A 23,074-nucleotide genomic window follows, 5' to 3' on the forward strand; every position below is an offset into this window, starting at 1 on the left:
AGCAATATATCCCATCATGCATTGCAGTCATGCTGAAAGAAATCAAATTAAAAGTCTCAAATTTAGTTTAATAAAAGGCAGCGGCAAAGAAGAAAGTATTCAACCTTGATTTAAAAAGAACTGAAAAATGCACATAATTTGTATTTATTAATATGGGAAATATGCTCAGTATAATATGGATTAATCACAAAAATACATGCATGTATTTATTAGTTTGAAAGCTGACTGATTTGGCACATTTTAATTGTGCGACAGTAATGACGTAAATACCAGCGTGACGGACAAGCATCCGAAAGCGTTTTTTCATTTTACCAGTGAGCTCACTATAAAGTCCTCTATATAGTAATTTCCTATATAGGGAGTAGGGAGTAGTGAACAAGTGAGCGATTTCAGACACAGGGATAGATTTATTCATAGAGCCAATCTTGAAAACTAGAGCCAATGAACAATTTTAAGTTTCATTTTCGTTCTCAGCGACCCAGAATTAGTAAAGTTTGACTATATTTATTTCAGAAGCATTTTTGCTGTAGACCAGTGTAATCACAGAGGAAGAATAAAAATAATTGAATTACAGCAATAGAGCAAATGACATGGTTCATAGAATACTGTGCAAGTCTTATATATATATATATATATATATATAATTTTTTTTTCTTCATACAAACTTTGTTATAGATTTCTATTTTGACTTCTTCTACATTATTGAGTCACTACAAAAATTTTTAGAGTTCCAAACGTTCGTTCGTTTTCCAGCACAAAATAAAATGTTACAGGAAAAAAAAAAATTAGTATCTGAGCAGCATTCCATAAGAGAGCAATTTTCAGATTAAAAAAGAAAGCATAATGAAGGCTGCTGGGTTTTGGTGCAAAATTAAGAAGCAAGTGTGACAGTCAAAGTGTCCAGAAGAACTGTGGCTGGTTCTGTAAGATGCTCAGTAAAACCTACAGCTCATTTCCGCATAAAACTGCACTCAATGTACCTGAGAGTGCTATTTTTATTTTATTTTTTTTTAAGCAAAGGGTCGTCTCACACCAAATATTGGCTTTGGTTCATTTATTATGGCTTACTGATTACTGTTTATAGTATTTTTTTAATGCTGAAACATTTAATTTCATTATTTTTTAAGCCATTTTGGTTGACAGCATTTCTTTACATATGCCCAAGACTTTTGCACTGTATATTCATTACAAAAAAACAAGGAAACAAACAATCAAACAACACAGTTTACATTTTATCTGATTATATTTTATTTTGATCGATTTATTCTGTTAAACAATTTTCCCAGCGTTGGAGTAGAGTCGTCCGAACTTGTCAAAGACGTGGCAGGTTGTGAAGACCGTCTTAAATGGCTGGAAAAGAGAAGAAGTTTTCATAATTAGAGCACATTCAGTCTCCGCATCATCAAACAATAATGCTGAGATTTAATAACATGTAAAATGTAGCTCATCAGGGCAAAAGACATAACACACAAAAATATATTTTTAAATAAATTAAATTGCATTTTACGAATTTATTAAAATATGTTCTAAAAGAGCACATTTTATATGTCAATATTTCTTAAACAATGCGATAAAGGACATTTTATGTGTCATTAAAGAAAGCAGGGTGTTAAGTAATAGAGCCGTGTTTGGATAAAAACGTTCTGATGGCTGTATGAGACACAAGCAGGGCAGGAGACACAGCCAAAGTGGACACAAGATCCTGATATTACGACTTATACGACTGCACGGAGAAAAATGTGCCGAGTTTCCTGAAAGCATCGCGGCACAATGAACGCTCTCTCCTCGTTAAGACGCGCTGAGCGTGAAGAGCCTTTTGGGAAACCCAGCGCTGATGCAGTTTGAAAGACAAATCAAAGGAACTCTGATTTATTAAATTTGTTCTTAGTGTTTAGTGTTGTTTATGTGCAGTTTTCTCTATTTAGATTAACTTCAGTATATTCAACGCTCTGAACAGTCCCAGAGTAGTGGGTTCACTCCACAGTCCGGCGTGTGCTCTAATGTGATGCGGGGGTGCAGAAGTTGCTGCTGTAGGTAGCGTGCCCTCTTCATCATAATCCTAATAGTTTATCCCGAGCTCAGTCAGCCTGTTAATGATGAATGCCAGAGCCACCACACACATCCTGACCTCTATTTTTTGCAGCTCTGCAAAAAGTGTCAGGTATTTTTAGCTGGACTGGATTCAGCTTTTTACAAGTGGCCTAGTTGCTGTGTTCCTCTCTGTTTCACTAGATGAGAGCTAATGCTCGCCGACCCCCCCGAGGCAGAGATGGTCCAACACGGCTTGCCTGCTTGCTATGAGCTCCGGCTAAGCAACAAAAGTGGAGAGTCAAGTTAGACAAGCAGGAGGAGAGAGGGAGGGAGGGAGGGAAGGGAAGGGAAGGGAGATGCTTTAATTATATATTTTATTTCGACTAAAAAAAGATGAAGGACAAACTAATGTCATAGACTGGGGCTTTGACGATTTCCCTTCTTGCAGGCATGCATGCGATTTGTCTGTCAGTCAGCGTCGGCCGGCGTGACAATCATCTTTGTGCCATGGCCTCGGGAAACGCTGCAGACTGCTGTCCTTGTAGACACCATTCAGTGCTGACACTAATGACGACGGAGGTAACGCGAGTGAACACCGTCTAGAATACTTTTATTTCGGACCCTCGAAAGACCTAAAAGGAAATATGTGTGTTTTGCTAACATGGAAATCAGAGTATCAACCTGAACGAGCCACATTTTTGACAATACTCCTCCTCCTCCTCGATATAGAGTGAGTTCATGTTATGGAAGACAGAGGAAGTTGGACTTGCGTTGACTTGACGAGGTCTCATGGTCAGAGCCACAGGAGCAGCCGATAGATCAGCTCGAGGAAGAGGTGGAACGCGTATACTGTAGATACGGCGTGTCCGAGAAGTCAAGAACTAATGAAAGTAGAACTGCATTTACTTAAAGGAGAACTGAAGTCATTTTTAAACTTGCTTTATTTCTTAATTGATGTGTTATTCAATTACGTTTTCGGTTTTGGTAACCTTACGTATATCGTGACTCGTCTTGGCAACTAATTGCAATTAAATATTATATTTATCGGCCTATTCAGTTTTTAGCCATGTTGAATTTAGTTGGTTTGGTCCACGGCAGGTGTCGCTTATCCGTGCGAGCTTCACAAGACTTGTGCGAGACTTCAAAACGTGAAGTGTCGGAGCTGCCGTTTTGAAAACTGTTTTCCGAATGAAATATTGCTCAAATGATGATTAGTGCCTACATTTTTAAACTTTCCTGATTGCTATCAAAACAAACAAACGTCCGGCTTGATTACATCGGCATTCGAAAGAGGGCGTGAGCGTCTTTTGACAACGTTGGCAGATGTTGGTTACTTTGATTTCCGCTGTACGTTTTACTTCCGTCCTACGATGTCTCGCACAGGTCTCAACGAATCTTGTTTGCGGCCATTGCTTTGACATATGGACTGATATATTACACAGCATATTTCAAACACTCATAAATTGCTATAGCAGCGACAAAGTAGCTATCAAAAATGCATTCCTGTATTTAATAAAATGAGATAAATAGAATTATGATAATAAAAAAATTGCCTTCAGTTCTCCTTTACTTTAGTATTTATTATTTACAGCATACACTCGACATGCTCGCCTTTACAGGGAACGCTGTCTGCATTCCCTCAGCTGCTGTTTCATATTTTTGTGGCTTGTTCACCTGTATTTGCTCAACAGATTCTCACTGGTTCCAGACTTTTCACACACTCTGTATTCATGCTTCCAGAGACCCAGTGCTCGAACATCCCCTTAGTTCAGTAAAAATAACTGGAATGTAATATTATGTGATGTGTCATTTGATTCCTTAAATCCGTTCATTTTCCTCCTGAAACATTTTATATATGATAATTATTACACTGGGGCGGCACGGTGGTGTAGTGGTTAGCGCTGTCGCCTCACAGCAAGAAGGTCCGGGTTCGAGTCCCGTGGCCGGCGAGGGCCTTTCTGTGCGGAGTTTGCATGTTCTCCCCGTGTCCGCGTGGGTTTGCTCCGGTTTCCCCCACAGTCCAAAGACATGCAGGTTAGGTTAACTGGTGACTCTAAATTGACCGTAGGTGTGAATGTGAGTGTGAATGGTTGTTTGTGTCTATGGCTACGTTTACACTAGACCGTATCTGTCTCGTTTTCTTCGCGGATGCACTGTCCGTTTACATTAACCCCCCTGAAAAAGCGGGGAAACGGGAATCCGCCAGCGTCCACGTATTCAATCTAGATCGTATCAGCTCCGGTGCTGTGTAAACATTGAGAATACGCGAATACGCTGTGCTGAGCTCTAGCTGGCGTCTCATTGGACAACGTCACTGTGACATCCACCTTCCTGATTCGCTGGCGTTGGTCATGTGACGCGACTGCTGAAAAACGGCGCAGACTTCCGCCTTGTATCACCTTTCATTAAAGAGTATAAAAGTATGAAAATACTGCAAATACTGATGCAAATACTGCCCATTGTGTAGTTATAATTGTCTTTAGGCTTGCCATCCTTCCACTTGCAAGTAATAAGTGATATGCGCTGGGATCTCACACACAGCGGCTCAGTCCCGAATCGTGGCTTGTTCACTTCACTCGCGCGCTCTGTGAGCTGCGCAGGGCCGGAGTGCGCACCCTCCAGAGGGCACTCGCTGTTCAGGGCGGAGTGATTTGGAGCGCAGGATGCCTGCGGAGCCGAGCGTATCCGCGTATTGGTGTTGCTGTGTGCACGGCTAACGGTTTTAGTGTAAACGCGAATCGTTTTAAGAACGTTAATCTGATGATCCGCTGATTCGACGTAATGTAAACGTAGCCTATGTGTCAGCCCTGTGATGACCTGGCGACTTGTCCAGGGTGTACCCCGCCTTTTGCCCGTAGTCAGCTGGGATAGGCCCCAACCTTTCTGCGACCCTGTAGAACAGGATAAAGTGGCTAGAGATAATGAGATGAGATGAGATAATTATTACACTATAAATAGGAAGACATTCATTAATATTCAGACCCAAGAACTCTAGACTGGGTGTGGCGAGCCTGGAGCAGTCTGCATTCGCGTCCATTAAACAGCGACGTAACTTTCACCTGCTCGAACCTTACCCTTAAAAACAGACGCAGGAATTAAACAAAACCTGAGGCTGAGTTATTTACTTCACCTTTTTTTTTTGCCATGGAGCTATTCTGTTTTCCCCCCTTTTTTTCCCTGAAACCAATTAGCAGGCTAGCACTTGTAGTGCAGAATGTAGGTCACAATCGAGTAATAAAAAAGTATTGACTTTTCTCTGAATGTAAGCAGTGTGAAAGGGGTGCTGCGGCCTTGTCCTACATGAAAAGAGCTCCATTAATTTCACTTATTTCAAAAAAGGACCCTGTCAAGTCCTAATGCATCCAATGCACTTTCCGCAGTCCGACATGCTGACATCTCAGTGGCCTGCAGCTCAAGCGGGTTTACATTATGCTCACGAGCGTGAAGTTGATGGTGTAATTCCCAGCTGAAAAGGCAGAGGACTCTTTCATACACCGCTGCTTCTGGTTCCCTCTGAAGCTGCTACAGCGCTTTACATTGTGAAGTTTGACAAAGCAGATTACTGCTTAAAATGTTTGATTTTTTTATAAACCGAGAAAACAGTTAAGGCACATCAAACACATGTAGAGTCGGGTTACGAGACGTGGACAGAGTGTGTGTGTAACAAAGAAACAATTGTGTAATTGTGTGAATGAGTATCAGGCTCAACGAAAACTTTGAAATCATGTCATAAAACGGTTTCGTCTCATTGGATTTATTTTAATAAAATATACAGTAGAAATATGGAGGTGATTATAGAAATTGGTCGAGAGATTCGGACTATTTCTCAATAATCACCTCGAGCGACTCGGCAAAATGGCGGCCAATCACTTCGTCACCGTAAGTGAGGAAGAATTACAAATGATGAAAGAAAATGCTGTTCTGAAAAGCACTAAAGATGCTACGAAGTTTGGTCTAAAACTATTCAAAGGTAAGGTGGAGTTGTGGTTTATTTTATCTGTTTCAAAACAAAGTATTTAATGTGACTTGGCGTACATAAGTGACACAAGTTATTACATTTACATCCTGCTTTTGAAGACTGTGATAATTTTTTTTTAAATGCACTTTTTTTTAAAAATAATCACCTGTGTATTTATACTAAAACAATTATCTGCCTCAGCGAATAATAACCTCAACCTTGGTTTCGGTGCAAAATTAAGAAGCGACTGCGACAGTCAAAGTGTGCGGAAGAACCATGGCTGGTTCTGTAAGATGCTCAGTAAAACCTACAGCTCATTTCCTTATAAAACTGCACTCACTGGACCTGAGAATACAATTATTTTTTTTTTAAGCTAAGGTTTGTCTCACACCAAATATTGACCTTGTTTCTTTTATTATGACTTACTGATTACTGTTTATAGTATTTTTTTTAATGTTGAAACATTTAATTTCATGAGTTTTTAAGCCGGCGGCATGGTGGTGTAGTGGTTAGCGCCGTTGCCTCACAGCAAGAAGGTCCGGGTTCGAGCCCTGCAGCCGGCGAGGGCCTTTCTGTGCGGAGTTTGCATGTTGTCCGCGTGGGTTTCCTCCAGGTGCTCCAGTTTCCCCCAAAGACATGCAGGTTAGGTTAACTGGTGACTCTAAATTGACCGTGAGTGTGAATGGTTGTCTGTGTCTATGTGTCAGCCCTGTGATGATCTGGCAACTTGTCCAGGGTGTACCCCACCTCTCGCCTATAGTCAGCTGGGATAGGCTCCAGCTTGCCTGCGACCCCGTAGAACAGGATAAAGCGGCTAGAGATAATGAGATGAGTTTTTAAGCCATTTTTGGTCGACAGCATTTCTTTACATGTGATAAAGACTTTTGCACAGGACTGTGTTTATTTGGATCGCACTGGGAATCAAAAATAGAACTGAAATATTTGTGTTAAATCAGGGGTGTCCAAACTGATCCATAAAGGGCCGTGTGGCTGCAGGTTTTCATTCCAGCCATGCAGCAGCACACCTCATTTGGCTCATTCAATCAACTGACACACCCATCAAGGGTGGGTGTGGCTGCAAGTATTTGACTGTGTGAAGACAGTTCAGTTGATTGAATAAGCCAAGTCAGGTGTGCTGCTGCATGGCTGGAATGAAAACTTGCAGCCACACGGCCCTTTATGGATCAGTTTGGACACCCCTGTGTTAAATTATATCTAAACAATTTGATAATCATGTCTATAAATACAAAATATAATAATAATAATAATAATTTAGGCGGCACAGTGGTGTAGTGGTTAGCGCTGTCGCCTCACAGCAAGAAGGTCCGGGTTCGAGCCCCATGGCCGACAAGAGCCTTTCTGTATAGAGTTTGCACATTCTCCCCGTGTCCGCGTGGGTTTCCTCCGGGTGCTCCGGTTTCCCCCACAGTCCAAAGACATGCAGGTTAGGTTAACTGGTGACTCTAAATTGACCGTAGGTGTGAATGTGAGTGTGAATGGTTGTCTGTGTCTATGTGTCAGCCCTGTGATGACCTGGCGACTTGTCCAGGGTGTACCCCGCCTTTCGCCCGTAGTCAGCTGGGATAGGCTCCAGATTGCCTGCGACCCTGTAGAACAGGATAAAGCAGCTACAGATAATGAGATGAGATGAGATAATGACTGGGCTTTTTTTTTTCCCCATGAAAGTAACATACGAACAACCAACGCCACAATGGGGATGCTTTTCACAAGCGCACAAGACATATTTGACAGTGCACATCTTTTAAAGGGGAACTGAAGGCAAATTTTTTATTATCAAAATTCTATTTATTTCATTTTATAAAATATAGGAATGCATTTCTGACAGCTATTTTGTCACTGCTATAGCAAGTTATGAGTGTTTGAAATGCTATGTAATATATCAGTCCATATGCCAAAGCAATGACCGTAAACAAGATTCGCTGAGACCTGTGTGAGACTTCGTAGGGCGGGAGTAAAACGCACAGCGGAAATCAAAGTGACCAACATCTGCCAACGTTGTCAAAAGACGCGTGTGCCCTCTTTCAAATGCTGATGTAATCAAGCCGGAAGTTTTCCCTGTATCCGAAATCGCTCCCTACTCACTATATAGGGCACTATATAGTGGGGACGCCATTCTGTAGTCTTGTCCGAAACCTTAGTTAAGGTTATGTGGGAAATGCGCTCAGTATATGTATTTATCACAAAAATGCATGCATGTATTTATTATTTTGAAAACCCACCAGCCGCCTGATCTGACACGTTTTAATTGTGCGACAGTAATGATGTAAATACCAGCGCGACAGACTAGTCCTTATCCTGTCATCTTTCCAACTCTACTCCACGTAGGTTCGAAGTTGTATGGAATAATCTCCATGTCACGTACACGAGGGAGGCGGCTTTATGTGCAGAAGTATACAGTTTAATAAAGTGCATTTTATATATATACAGTGAGACAAATATATACACAGGCAAACAATCCAAAATGGCAGGCTAGATCAAAAACGAGAATACAGGCAAAAGGGTCGGTTGAGGCGCAAACAGTACATCAAAGGCTAAGCAAGGATAAGAACGAGAAACAGGCACAAGGATCGTGAAACAGGAAATCGAGACAACGGGTAGAAAGGCTCGGTAATGCGTATCGTAATACTTCGCGATGCAAATGCATCAGCACAGTCCTTAAATAGGCCGCTGTGTAAATAGTTTTAAAAATGGTGGCACTGACACTTCACGTTTGAAGTCTCGCACAAGTCTCATGAAGATTGCGTGGATAAGCGACGCCTGCCGTGGACCATACGAACTACATTCAACATGGCTAAAAATCGAAAAGGCTGATGTGTAATACAATATGCCAATACGAGTCATGATATAAGGTTAATAAAACCGAAAACGTAATTGAATAACACATTCATTTAGAAATAGAACAAGTTTAAAAATGACTTCAGTTCCCCTTTAACAGTAACATGACTGCCTGCTTTGGGAGAATACGGAGGATTATCATTCCCTACGCTTTCATGCACAAAATACTCAGGGTTTTGTCCTTATTCCGAAAAAGACAATATTCCTACTAAGCTGTTTACATGGCTAATGAGAATGAATATTCCAAGAATATTCTCATTTACATGCAGGCATGCGAACTCTGATTGTAGAGCTGAGCGTAAAGCTGCAGGAGGCCGTGTGTCGCAATCAGACTGCTGGTAAAACCCCTGATTGTGACGCATATTCACAAATAGACTGTACATGCTGTAAAAACAAATCACTCAACAACAAGAACAACAAAAGAATGCAAGAGTTTGCATCAATATTTTTGAGTTATTACAACTTCTAATGAAATTCTGCTCAACCAATAAACTACACTGAGTTCGGGGAATTACAGTTCCCTCTACGATCAAAGGGGTACTTTAATTATCAATTACTGAATAATTGGCAGCATAAACACAAGTGTCAGTTCTCAGTTACCAAGTTTGAGGAACTGCTTCTGAAACATCACAAAAAATATATTTAATTTCCTTGCGATAGCTGAGATTCAGAGTACATATTATGCCATGAAAACTTTATCATTCTTATCCACTGTGATGCTAAATGCTACGATGGCCAAATTACACTGTTAAACATGACTAGTATTAGCTGTGTGTAGGAGTACGAAGTATTCCATCAACCGTATCAGCAGGTGGAGCCGTACCTTCATACACAAGTGCACTATTGGCCATATATCACAACTGAGAATACGCCCAAATTCATTATTTAGTAGAATTTATTTCTAAATGCAGTGATCTTCACCTTGAAATGACCTTTGTACAGTACTGTAGTCGAGTCACTAAACCTCGAGTCCGAGTCCAGTCTCGAGTCCCCAGTGTTCAAGTCCGAGTCAAGCCCAAGCCATTAAAGAAAATTATGAGAAGTCCGAGAACAAGACTCCAACCGCACCATTTGACGGTGGCTGTTTTAGCACCATTAACATTAGTTTGTTCCTGAACATGATGTATGAACAGGTGAATGTGCATTCTCTTTATCAGGGAATGTGAAGTATTCTGTCAGAGATGATTGGGAGACGGATGTAAGTGCAGAAGGTGTGTTTATTAATACAAGCGAAGACACATAAACAATCCAAAACAGCAGGCAAAATCATAAAATGGTGAAACAGGCAATAGGTTGAGCGAGGCACAAACAGGCTATCGTAGACTCGGCAGAATCAAAGACGTGAAACAGGAAATCAGGAAACCAAACAAGGCTCAGTAATGTGTCAACAATGCAACTCAATACTTCGCAAAGTAAGTGTGTTTTCACTGATTGCGCCTTGATCTTGTGCAGGTCCGAGTCGTTTACAGCGCACGTGTGAGAGTCCGCTTGGCGCACGTGCTGTCCGAAGCGTGCCCAAAAGTCTATCTGATGTATGCACCAAGGCGTGCAGGTGTGACACTCTTGCGCGAAATTAGTACAAAAATTAATGTAGATATAAATATCTTATGCCAAACTATTATGGTATGTTACAAAAAATACAACCCCAATTCCAAAAAAGTTGGGACAAAGTGCAAATTGTAAATAAAAATGGAATGCAATAATTTACAAATCTCAAAAACTGATATTGTATTCACAATAGAACATAGACAACATATCAAATGTCGAAAGTGAGACATTTTGAAATTTCATGCCAAATATTGGCTCATTTGAAATTTCATGACAGCAACACATCTCAAAAAAGTTGGGACGGGGCAATAAGAGGCTGGAAAAGTTAAAAGTACAAAAAAGGAACAGCTGGAGGACCAAATTGCAACTCATTAGGTCAATTGGCAATAGGTCATTAACATGACTGGGTATAAAAAGAGCATCTTGGAGTGGCAGCGGCTCTCAGAAGTAAAGATGGGAAGAGGATCACCAATCCCCCTAATTCTGCGCCGACAAATAGTGGAGCAATATCAGAAAGGAGTTCGACAGTGTAAAATTGCAAAGAGTTTGAACATATCATCATCTGCAGTGCATAATATCATCAAAAGATTCAGAGAATCTGGAAGAATCTCTGTGCGTAAGGGTCAAGGCCGAAAAACCATACTGGGTGCCCGTGATCTTCGGGCCCTTAGACGGCACTGCATCACATACAGGCATGCTTCTGTATTGGAAATCACAAAATGGGCTCAGGAATATTTCCAGAGAACATTATCTGTGAACACAATTCACCGTGCCATCCGCCGTTGCCAGCTAAAACTCTATAGTTCAAAGAAGAAGCCGTATCTAAACATGATCCAGAAGCACAGACGTCTTCTCTGGGCCAAGGCTCATTTAAAATGGACTGTGGCAAAGTGGAAAACTGTTCTGTGGTCAGACGAATCAAAATTTGAAGTTCTTTATGGAAATCAGGGACGCCGTGTCATTCGGACTAAAGAGGAGAAGGACGATCCGAGTTATTATCAGCGCTCAGTTCAGAAGCCTGCATCTCTGATGGTATGGGGTTGCATTAGTGCGTGTGGCATGGGCAGCTTACACATCTGGAAAGACACCATCAATGCTGAAAGGTATATCCAGGTTCTAGAGCAACATATGCTCCCATCCAGACGACGTCTCTTTCAGGGAAGACCGTGCATTTTCCAACATGACAATGCCAAATCACATACTGCATCAATTACAGCATCATGGCTGTGTAGAAGAAGGGTCCGGGTACTGAACTGGCCAGCCTGCAGTCCAGATCTTTCACCCATAGAAAACATTTGGCGCATCATAAAACGGAAGATATGACAAAAAAGACCTAAGACAGTTGAGCAACTAGAATCCTACATTAGACAAGAATGGGTTAACATTCCTATCCCTAAACTTGAGCAACTTGTCTCCTCAGTCCCCAGACGTTTACAGACTGTTGTAAAAAGAAAAGGGGATGTCTCACAGTGGTAAACATGGCCTTGTCCCAACTTTTTTGAGATGTGTTGTCATGAAATTTAAAATCACCTAATTTTTCTCTTTAAATGATACATTTTCTCAGTTTAAACATTTGATATGTCATCTATGTTCTATTCTGAATAAAATATGGAATTTTGAAACTTCCACATCATTGTATTCCGTTTTTATGTACAATTTGTACTTTGTCCCAACTTTTTTGGAATCGGGGTTGTAAAGAAAAAATCCGAGTCCTCGTCTCCAGTTTACGAGTCTGAATGCAGTTAATGCACGAGTCTAAGTCCAAGTCCGAGTTGTCAGTGCTCAAGTCCAAGTCAAGTCACGAGTCTTTAAAATTAGGGCACGAGTCGGACTCGAGTCCGAGTCCTGGACTTGAGTACTACAAGCCTGCCTTTGTATCGTATTTGTTCAGTCTAAAGGTCTTCTAAAACTCAATGTTAACTGTCTGTGTTTGCATGTTAGGGAAGGGAACTTAAAATCCTGAACTCAAGGTTGAGAAAAATAAACTTATCAAACCAATTTCATTAAAATCCCACAACCTGAATTTTGTTTTAAATCAATTATCACAGAAATGTGAGTTTAAATTCCACACAATATTAAACTGAAGTAATTAGCAACATTATTCTATCAATACAACTCATTAACATAATGTTTGCAACTTAAAAAGGTTATATAAATCAACAAAATAGAATTTTTATTTTGCAACCATGAATTTAATGACTGGTGGTAATATGTCCACTGAATTACATTTTAAAGTGTCCAAAGAATGCTCCTAAAACCTGAACAATTCTTCACATTCATTGCTGGAAACAGCAGAAACAGGTGACGCGTTGTGCCATACGCATTGTGTGCAGTGAGCGCGCAGCAGGAATTTTATCATATAATAAAATTGGATTTGGAAATTCCCCTTAAACATGAAATGGGTTTCCCCTCACCTAATTTTGAACCAATGAGAGTGCTAGGGATGATGTAGGCCTTTTTTCCGGTCCAAAACAAGATGTCGGCTGAAGCCTTGGATGAAAATGTGCCGGAGGTGAGATATTTTTGCATTTCTTGTTGGAATTGTTAGGGTGAACCTCCAAAACTAAGTTGCTCATAAAACTACAGCCTTTTCTGGTTCTAACAGTACCAGATAGGAACATGTAGACCCTTTCTATTTTGTGCTACAACGTTAGGTCGAGGTGGGGGGTCAGCGCACTGCCACTGGGTGGCGTGGGCCTGGGTTCCCGGTGCAGAGTCCTGGCTGGCTCAGGTCCGTCATAATTGCTGTCGGGAAGTTATGGAATTTAATCCATGTAGAACAAGATCAACTGTGAGCTACTGCTCACTTACGTATACCTTCGCTCTTGCTTATATCAGAAAGCAAGTAATCGAAGGAATAGGACACTTATTATGAATGGTGACTTTGACAAATAATTACTCCTGAAACAAGGAAGTAAAGAGCAGTGTCTCTCCCCAGAGATTTCAAATCGCATCCTGGTAAACTGTCATTCTGAAATAGCATTTTGCTTCTTGAAATGGCGTCAAAATCCACTCTGTATGTCTCATTAATACATTCAATTGGTAAACAAGTAGTCGACTTGCGACAGACCTGAAAACGGTATACATGGTATAGAACCCCAAGTTGAAGCTCAGCGTCATGGCTCAGGTGGATAAGGCGCCATACCATAAATCCAGGGACCCAGGTTCGATTCTGACCCGAGGTCATTTCCCGATCCCTCCCTGTCTCTCCCGCTCATTTCCTGTCTCTACACTGTTCTATCCAATAAAGGTGAAAAAAGCCCCAAAAAATCTTTAAAAAAAAAACACTCCAGTGTAGCTTTAGCAGTATGCTTAGGGTCATTGTCCAACTAGACTGTGAACCTTCGTCCCAGTCTCAACTTCTAGCTGACTCAAACAGGTTTTCCTCCAGAATTGCCCTGTATTTAGCACCATCCATCTTTCCTTCAGTCCTGACCAGCTTTCCTGTCCCTGCAGATGAAAAACATCTCCACAGCATGATGCTGCCACCACCATGCTTCACTGTAGGAATGGTGTTCTCAGGGTGTTGGGTTTGCACCACACATGGCATTTCCCATGATGGCCAAAAAGATCAATTTTAGTCTCATTTGACCAGAGAATCTTCTTCCGTGTGTTTAGGAAGTCTGCCACATGCTGTTGGGCAAACTCCAAACGTGTTTTCTTAAGTAATGGCTTTTTTTCTGGCCACTCTTCCATAAAGCCCCACTCTGTGGAGTGTACGGCTTAAAGTGGCCCTATGGACAGATCCTCCCATCTCTGCTGTGGATCTTTGCAGCTCCTTCAGTGTTATCTTTGGTGTCTTTGTTGCATCTCTGATTAATGCCCCCCTTGCCAAATCTGGGAGTTTTCGTGGGTGGCCTTCTCTTGTCAGGTTTGTCGTGATGCCATATTCTTTACATTTTGCTGTAATGGATTTAATGGTGCTCCATGGGATATTCAAAGTTCGAGATATTTTTTATAACCCAACCCTGATCTATACTTCTTCACAACTTTGTCTCTGACCTGTTTGGAGGCTTCTTGGTTCTCATGTTGCTTACTTAGTAGTGTTGCAGAATCACGGTCCTTCCAGAACAGGTTGATTTATACAGACATCATGTGACAGATCATGTGACATTTTGAATGCACACAGGTGGATCTTAATCAACTAATTATGTGACTTATGAAGTGAATTGGTTGGACCAGCTCTTATTTCATATGAAAGGGGGTGAATACTTATGCACACTCCAGATTTCTGTTTTTTTCATCTTAATTATTGTTTGTGTCACAGTAAAAAAACAAACAAACAAAAAAACAATTTGCACCTTTAAAGCGGTAGGCATGTTGTGTAAATCAAATGGTGCTAACCCTCCAAAAATCCATTTTAATTCCAGCTTGTAATGCGACAAAACAGGACAAACACCAAGGGGGATGAATACTTTTGCAAGGCACTGTATGCATATTAAAAATGTATTTAAAGTGTACAACCTTTACACACACACACACACACACACACACACACACACACACTAATCCATCTCATTTTGGACCTTTTCATGAAGCTAATATGAAATTTATTTTAACTTGACGAAAATTGCAAAACATTTTTTTTTTTGGTTTCCTAGAGAAAGTCTGATGAGGCAGCTGTATGCTCGGATACGATATCTACAGGCAAAAATATCTACAGGCAAAAAAACAATCAGGGTTGGACTGATAAAAAGAGAAGCCCTTTATGGTGTATGGTAATCAGTTCAAGCCCAAGATGGCAATGCATAATAATAATTCGGCTTTATTCAGGTGCTTGATGAAATATGCATCCCACATCCCAAAGTCCTCTTTTATCATCTTATTTTATTTATTTACCTCCCATGTGAAGAAACGACTTTAGGTTGAGGTGGGCTACGAGTGTAAGAGACGAAAGCAAAACAAAACACACAAAACTCTGCCGGAACATGACGAAAAAGGAAACAAAGGAATCATACAGTGTGTGTAATATTTGTGTAATATTAATGACATCTTCAGTGAGTTAGACATCACTGATGGTGATATGAGATCAGAAGAGAAGGGAAGTGTGTGCACTGGACTATTAATTACAGTTCGAGAACGCTTGAGTTTACACACACACACACATGCTCATTTACACCTAAGGGCATCTGATCTGAGCCGATCCCCCTACTTCTTGTTGTTTGGGAGGAAGCCCACACTGACACGTGAAGAACCCAACCTCAGCACAAACACAAACCTGAGCTCAAGTTCCTGCTTTATCAACAGCCATCTTCTGATAAACATCAACATTCTGACAAGCTGTAAGCCTCGAATATGAATCCAACAGATGATGTCATTCTCTATATGGTGCGTCAATACTCCACTAACAGCCACATATGAGGAGATTTAAAAAAAAAAAAATGTTTTTATACTATTCTTTATCCAGATCAACTGGGCCACGCAATTAAATTCCAGAACACGCTGGGTGTGGAAGCTGTTCCTCTAATCCCACTCTTTCACCAGGGTTTAGTGCTTTCATTCGTCTCCCTACGTTCCCCATGACTGTGATTTAGAAATGTAAAGGGGCGCTGCTCCTTTCAGCAGGTGCTCCTCCTTAATCCAACTCGTTTTTCAATGTCATATTCAGCCGAGACGTAACAGGATTAAAACGACACACCGAAAGCACAGGGAGCTATTGATCGTGTCATTAAAAAAAAATACAAATAGTGTAACGATAATTCGACTTATGTTTATGAATTCTACAAATAAATATAACGAGATCTGAATAACAGAATTGTATCCGTTGTCTCGAGATAAATTTGTGATCAATTTGTGTGGAACAACTGAGAACTCTTCTGAACCCAGTAGACAGACGTCTGCACAAATGCAAAAGGACGCATTTGTTTTTATCCTGGTTTGACCGTGTGTGTTTTTTTGTTTGTTTGTTATTTTAACCAGTCTCATGCACCCTTCAGATCGCATGAGCATCTTTCTTTGTTTCTTTCGTTTCTTTAAACCAAAGTAATCATACAGTCATTTCCATGTTGTTCTTTGTTTCCCTGCATTCCTTACGATGCAGAATGAAGGCTGTCATGTCTGGCTGTTTGAAGGATGAGATCTGTTGGCCGTGTGGAGAACGTACAGCCGAACGACAGGACGGTATTGGTTCAGTGGAGCATAACTATTAAAGAGAGTGCTGGTTTGAAAGGGTGAGTCTCTGGCACTCACTTAATGCAAAGATGCCTTTCAAAGTTGTTATTACTATTATTATTTTTATTCCTGCATGCACTGGAAAGACACTGATCACATATTGTGTTGTTGTTATTATTATTATTTTTTTTCCTGTTTCAGGATTCAAGACACAGCAAGCATTTGAATAAAAGTCGGGAATATAGTGAGCTAGTCCAAGACGAAATATATATATATATATATATATATATATATATATATATATATATATAGGATATTACACAGTTGGGCGAAGATATGAAGTTTATCTTCGAGTAGTGAATGTACATATCATGAATGAGTGAAGTGAACGAATGAAATGTTTTCAACATGAGAAGATTAACTTCATATCTTCACATCACTGTGTAATGTTCTTGATATTATATGGACACACCCACAAAGAATTTTAACTTTGAACCGGTTCGCCATTTTGTCAACGCGCGTCTCGTCAGCGGGAAAACACTGGGAGTGACATCACTGGAGTGAAATATCAGGAAATATTATACATACAGAACACTTTTTCAATGGAATAAAAACATGTATTCTATTCCCTTCTAGCAGGTTTCATTCATTTCATTAGACAGCATGCAATATTGTTAGCATATTGCTTATCCTACTGTATGTGTGTTACATCACTCTACCCAGTGGAGAATGAGCATTGAATACGGTTTACGATATTGCATGGTTGTCAAGACAACATGACATCACACGTCGGAGATGTAAAACTTCTGCGCTAGCGAGTGACTGTGACAATTTGTAAACAAACATGGCTGCCAGATTTGCTTCGTTAAATACGTAAGATTTTGAGAGAAGTTTGAAAGAGAAAGACGCGCTGAACACCCGAAAGGAATGTGTATGTACAGTCATGCTTGAAAGTTTATGAACCCTTTAGAATTTTCTATATTTCTGCATATATATGACCTAAAACATCATCAGATTTTCATACAAGTCCTAAAAGTAGATAAAGAGAACCCAGTTAAACAAATAATAAAAAAATATTAAACTTGGTCATTTATTTATTGAGGAAAATGATCCAATATTACATATCTGTGAGTGGCAAAAGTATGTGAACCTTTGCTTTCAGTATCTGGTGTGACCCCCTTGTGCAGCAATAACTGCAACTCAATGTTTCCGGTAACTGTTGATCAGTCCTGCACACCGGCTTGGAGGAATTTTAGCCCGTTCCTCCGTACACAACAGCTTCAACTCATGTTGGTGGGTTTCCTCATATGAACTGCTCGCTTCAGGTCCTTCCACAACACTTCGATTGGATTAAGGTCAGGACTTTGACTTGGCCATTCCAAAACATTAACTTTATTCATCTTTAACCATTCTTTGGTAGAACGACCTGTGTGCTTAGGGTCATTGTCTTGCTGCATGACCCACCTTCTCTTGAGATTCAGTTCATGGACAGATGTCCTAAGCAAGCAAAGCAGCACAACTTTATTCATCACACACTTGTGAAATTTCCTCTCTGGATTTAACCCATCTGAAGCAGTGAACACACACATACCCAGAGCAGTGGGCAGCCATGCTAACAGCACCTGGGGAGCAGTTGGGAGTTAGGTGCCTCGCTCAAGGGCACCTCAGCCCAAGGCCCTCCCATATTAACCTAACCTGCATATCTTTGGACTGTGGGGGAAACCGGAGCACCCGGAGGAAACCCACACAGACAGGGGGAGAACATGCAAACTCCACACAGAAAGGCCCCCGCCAGCCGCTGGGTTTGAACCCAGAACCTTCTTGCTGTGAGGCAACCGTGCTAACCACTACACCACCGTGCCGCCCTAACATTTTCCTTTAGAATTCACTAGTATAATTCAGAATTCACTGTTCCATCAGTGATGGCACAAACAATGGCAAGCCGTCCTGGCCCAGATGCAGCAAAACAGGCCCAAACCATGATACTACCACCACCATGTTTCACACATGGGATAAGGTTCTTATGCTGGAATGCAGTGCTTTCCTTTCTCCAAACATAATGCTTCTCATTTAAACCAAAAAGTTTTATTTTGGTCTCATCCGTCCACAAAACATTTTTCCAATAGCTTTCTGGCTTGTCCACGTGCTCTTTAGCAAACTGCAGATGAGCAGCAATGTTCTTTTTGGAGAGCAGTGGCTTTCTCCTTGCAACCCTGCCATGCACACCATTGTTGTTCAGTGTTCTCCTGATGGTGGACTCATGAACATTAACAATAGCCAATGTGAGAGAGGCCTTCAGTTGCTTAAAAGTTACCCTGGGGTCCTTTGTGATCTCGCTGTCTATTATACGCCTTGCTCTTGGAGTGATCTTTGTTGGTCGACCACTCCTGGGGAGGGTAACAATGGTCTTGAATTTCCTCCATTTGTACACAATCTGTCTGACTGTGGATTGGTGGAGTCCAAACTCTTTAGAGATGGTTTTGTAACCTTTTCCAGCATCAACAACACTTTTTCTGAGGTCCTCAGAAATCTCCTTTGTTTGTGCCATGATACACTTCCACAAACATGTGTTGTGAAGATCAGACTATGATAGATCCCTGTTCTTTAAATAAAACAGGGTGCCCACTCACATCTGATTGTCATCCCATTGATTGAAAACACCTGACTCTAATTTCACCTTCAAATTAACTGCTAATCCTAGAGGTTCACATACTTTTGCCACTCACAGATATGTAATACTGGATCATTTTCCTCAAGAAATAAATGACCAAGTATGATATTTTTGTCTCATTTGTTGAACTGGTTCTCTTTATCTACTTTTAGTACTTGTGTGAAAATCTGATGATGTTTTAGGTCATATTTATGCAGAAATACAGAAAATTCTAAAGGGTTCACAAACTTTCAAGCACCACTGTACCTATGTATACTAACAATAATAATGTATTCTTTTCAACTCCTTCAATATCATGCTAGCTGAATGGACTATCTCTGATACACCACTCAAAGCCAGCCAATATTTTTGTGGCTTCTGCCTCATACAGTAGAGGCGAAGCGAGGCAGTTGCTACTATGTCCTCATAAGAATGTATGTAAGAATGTAAGAATGAGTGTAACAATAGCGCACTGCACATGCGCATAAGTATTACAATCACCAGAACGGTGAATCGTGATCTTGCGATACGAACAGTTGATCTCGCGTTATCAAAGGTACACAAGAACGAGAGGTGAAGCCACTATGTCATCGTGTTGTAAGAATGAGTGTAACAATAGCGAAACATTGTAACCAATCAGCACTTATCCTGATCAAGTTCGATTACCCGTTCTACTTCTTGATAAACTTCAGAACTGATCAGAAGCAGAAACGAAATAAGAGAAACCTCGTTATAACTTCGTAGTATCGGAACATAATCGGCAGATAAAAAGATAAACGAAATTCACCTCGTGGTTTGCCAAGGCTACTGATTCGATATCAAGTAAGTGGTGTTTATTTTAAGAAAATTTCCCTTTTGATTATTACAGCTTTTGTTTGGTCCTTCTGGAAGGTCAAATGAAAGGTTTTGTAAGGTTTTTTTTTAGCTTTTTGGCAGATATATTGAAAAGCCGATATCAAACTTCTGCTGTTCGCTTTAATTTTTTCATTTTATTTTAGAGTCTTTACACTACACTTGTGAAACAAAATGTGCTCATTAGTACTAAATAATGCTCCTCAGACAATTCATGAACAAGTGCTTTCTTATTATTTTCAAAAGAGATATCGTCAGAGCATTTTTTAACATAGTTACTGGGAGACCAAACAGTCTCCCAGTGGCCAGATTTGGTCTCCTAGTCAATGCCAAACCAGCTTCACTGGGAGACCAAATTTTAAACCAAGTTATGTCTTATCATTTGGTTCAATCAGTTGCAATTAATTAACCAAGTACCATGTACAGTAAGTATACATTTAACAAGGAAAACTTGGCACTGCATTAACTATGTTGATATTATGCTGGCTGAAACGAGGATTCGTAATGCGGCAATTTGCATCACAGAATATGCTGCAGTGGTGCAGCCGCATGGACTCTGGGGCTTGTGATTGTATTGCCCAGACCAGTTGGTCTCCTAGTGGAAAATCCTTAAAAAATGCTCTGGATATCGTTCACAGCACTGTAAAAAAAAAAAAAATTGGTAACCAAAATACTACAAACCCTGATGCTGCTCACAGCTTGGTCATGCTTGCAAGAGATGAGGCGAGTAGAATTGATAACTTGTATATATGCTATATTTACTGTATGGACCTGGGATCAGAAAACTATTTTATTTATAAGCAGTAGCCACATGTACTCACAGGGTACGCATTTTTAAAAAAAAAAAAATATGTCACTCAGATCCGCGAAGTATTTCGTATGAAAGCTGCAAGTTTTTCAACACGAGAAGATAAACTTCATATCTTCAAGCCAACATGTGATTCTCTTATTATTATATCGATTTGGGTACAAAAGTACCCAAATTTATCAAAACAATTCATTGATTTTGTCAGGACTGACATATAGAGATTCATGTCACGGTTTTGCTTCTCCATGTCCCGGATGGAAAATACGAATGGTGTATTTCCCAGGCTGTTTCATTCAGAGATCAATCTGCACTGGATTTCATCACAGCATCAACACTTGAGGTTTCTAGCAACTTATTTAGAAACACTGAAAGGTAACAAGGCCCTTTTAAATGCTTCCAGCTATTTTTCATTGACATCATCTGGATACGGAACGATAAAAAAGGGAAATGCTGACATGATGGAAGTAAGCGCAGTGTTAATTGATACATACATAACATAAAAAAGAAAGAGGCACGTCTGGAGAATTGTTTACTACATGGTAAATAAAGGGGCTGGGATATTTTATCACCCTATAAAACAGTTATAGTGGATCACCCAGAGCCTCTCGGTCACTAATGTAGCCCAGACTGCTGTGTGACTGATTATAGGGTTAAAATCATCAGCTGTACCAAAAAAAAAAAAAAAAAAAAAAAAGCAGGCTATTTCTTTCCTTTTTTTTTACTTTCTTTTTTCATAATGGGTATCATTTCAATTTAAACACGCCTCATACATCAGTCACATCCCTGCTATAAATTTTCCTGCTTGTATATGCTAGAATGTGGAGTGGTGGCGAAGACATGGAACGGAAAAAGCAATTACTAAAGTAACATTCGAACAGCGAGTGAGGAGAAATGTGTGTCGTGAGAGAGAGGGCTTTCAGTGCTGAGATATATCAGTTTAAAAGTGTGATTGATGAAAGTCTAATACAAGGTGATGCTGAGGGTTTTGCGGCGAGGTGCGGCTAACGTCTGCACTTCATTAGGCTCTGTAATTAGCTAGTGCTAGTGGTGCTGATGCAAAGCTCAAAACACACGCTTTGGCCATGCAAAGGGCAGCCTGATGAAGGGCCGTCCTCATCAAGAGGGTGTTAACTAATGTGCTAATTAAGGAGTATGCTTCACCCGTCATCCTCACCACCTGGACTTTCACGACGCATCAGCATCAGCATCAGCCGCTGATATGGTACACTCTGTGTATTCATTTAACATCAATACAGCAATCAATACACACTGGGAAAGACACACAAACGAAACCAGCATGTTCAGAAAGGCAAACGTGTTTCCATAAAAAGGCAGGTATACAGTCAGCATCAGAAGTTCATTAGCTATGGATGTGAGAACGTCTGAGGCCTCTGCCATCTTCACACCCGTTCCTTTTAACTTTACAATTGAGATAAATCACCGTGCGCTGCTTTTCGGGTAAAGGCGTGTTAATCTCAGCACATCGCAGGCTCACATTTTAAGGAGAACTGGAAGAGGAAAGAAGAAATGTAGAGGAAGGGGGGAAAAAAAGATTATGGGTATAATTTAATCACAAACGCACCTGAAAATAACCATATCCATCATTATCTTCTCGTGGGTCGATGTGAGAGAGAAAGGAATGAGACGATGTGGAAATTCATTATTAAGACAGGTCTGTGTGCAGCGCGTACCTCACCGCTAAGCAGCAAGCACAGGCAAATATGGCACATTCATCAAGCCCCAGACAAATGACACTGGCTTACTAGTTAGACAGTGTAATAAGTGCTATTTAATTTCCTCTTTAGAATCAATTTATGTTTAGGATCGCTATCAAGGGACAAAGCTTTTCCTGTGAGAGTTAAAGAGCAAGAAATACTTTTGCATCTCAAAGAGCTCGGTGAGGTCTGATAAAGACGAGAGTACAACATGATGCGGGAACGTCCACATCACAGCCGTAATGCGATCGGAAAGGTGTGAATGCATGTGAAGGTGAAAACAACCTTTTCTTTTTTCCCAAAAATGAACATAGACGTGAAAATCTGATCTTCTGGCAGCATTAGTAAACCTCGGAGTCCTGGTTCCTGTATAATCTCTCACTTCTCCAAGATATCATTTTTAAAAAGCAGTGGAGACTTTTCCAAGAGGTGCCTCGGACATTTCATTCCACATCCTTCATCGTTCGAAGGAAGAAGGCTTTAGCTGAAGCGCAGAATTTCTTTTTGTATATTGGATATGTCTCATCTCATCTCATTATCTCTAG

The 23,074-nt window shown here is 40.6% G+C and overlaps 1 protein-coding gene across 1 annotated transcript in view; it reads right to left on the bottom strand.

Annotated features, from left to right (window-relative positions):
• Positions 1-1,269: 1,269 nt before the first annotated feature.
• spata17 (spermatogenesis associated 17) overlaps positions 1,270-23,074 on the bottom strand; it is a 90,782-nt gene continuing 68,977 nt past the window's right edge. Inside the window, exon 10 of the mRNA XM_060932895.1 lies at positions 1,270-1,350. Within this exon, the coding sequence (XP_060788878.1) occupies positions 1,270-1,350 (81 nt within the window). The remainder of the gene's footprint in view (positions 1,351-23,074) is intronic.

The sequence above is a fragment of the Neoarius graeffei genome, chromosome 11 (genome assembly GCF_027579695.1).
Source record: "Neoarius graeffei isolate fNeoGra1 chromosome 11, fNeoGra1.pri, whole genome shotgun sequence".
Classification (NCBI taxonomy): Eukaryota; Metazoa; Chordata; class Actinopteri; order Siluriformes; family Ariidae; genus Neoarius; species Neoarius graeffei.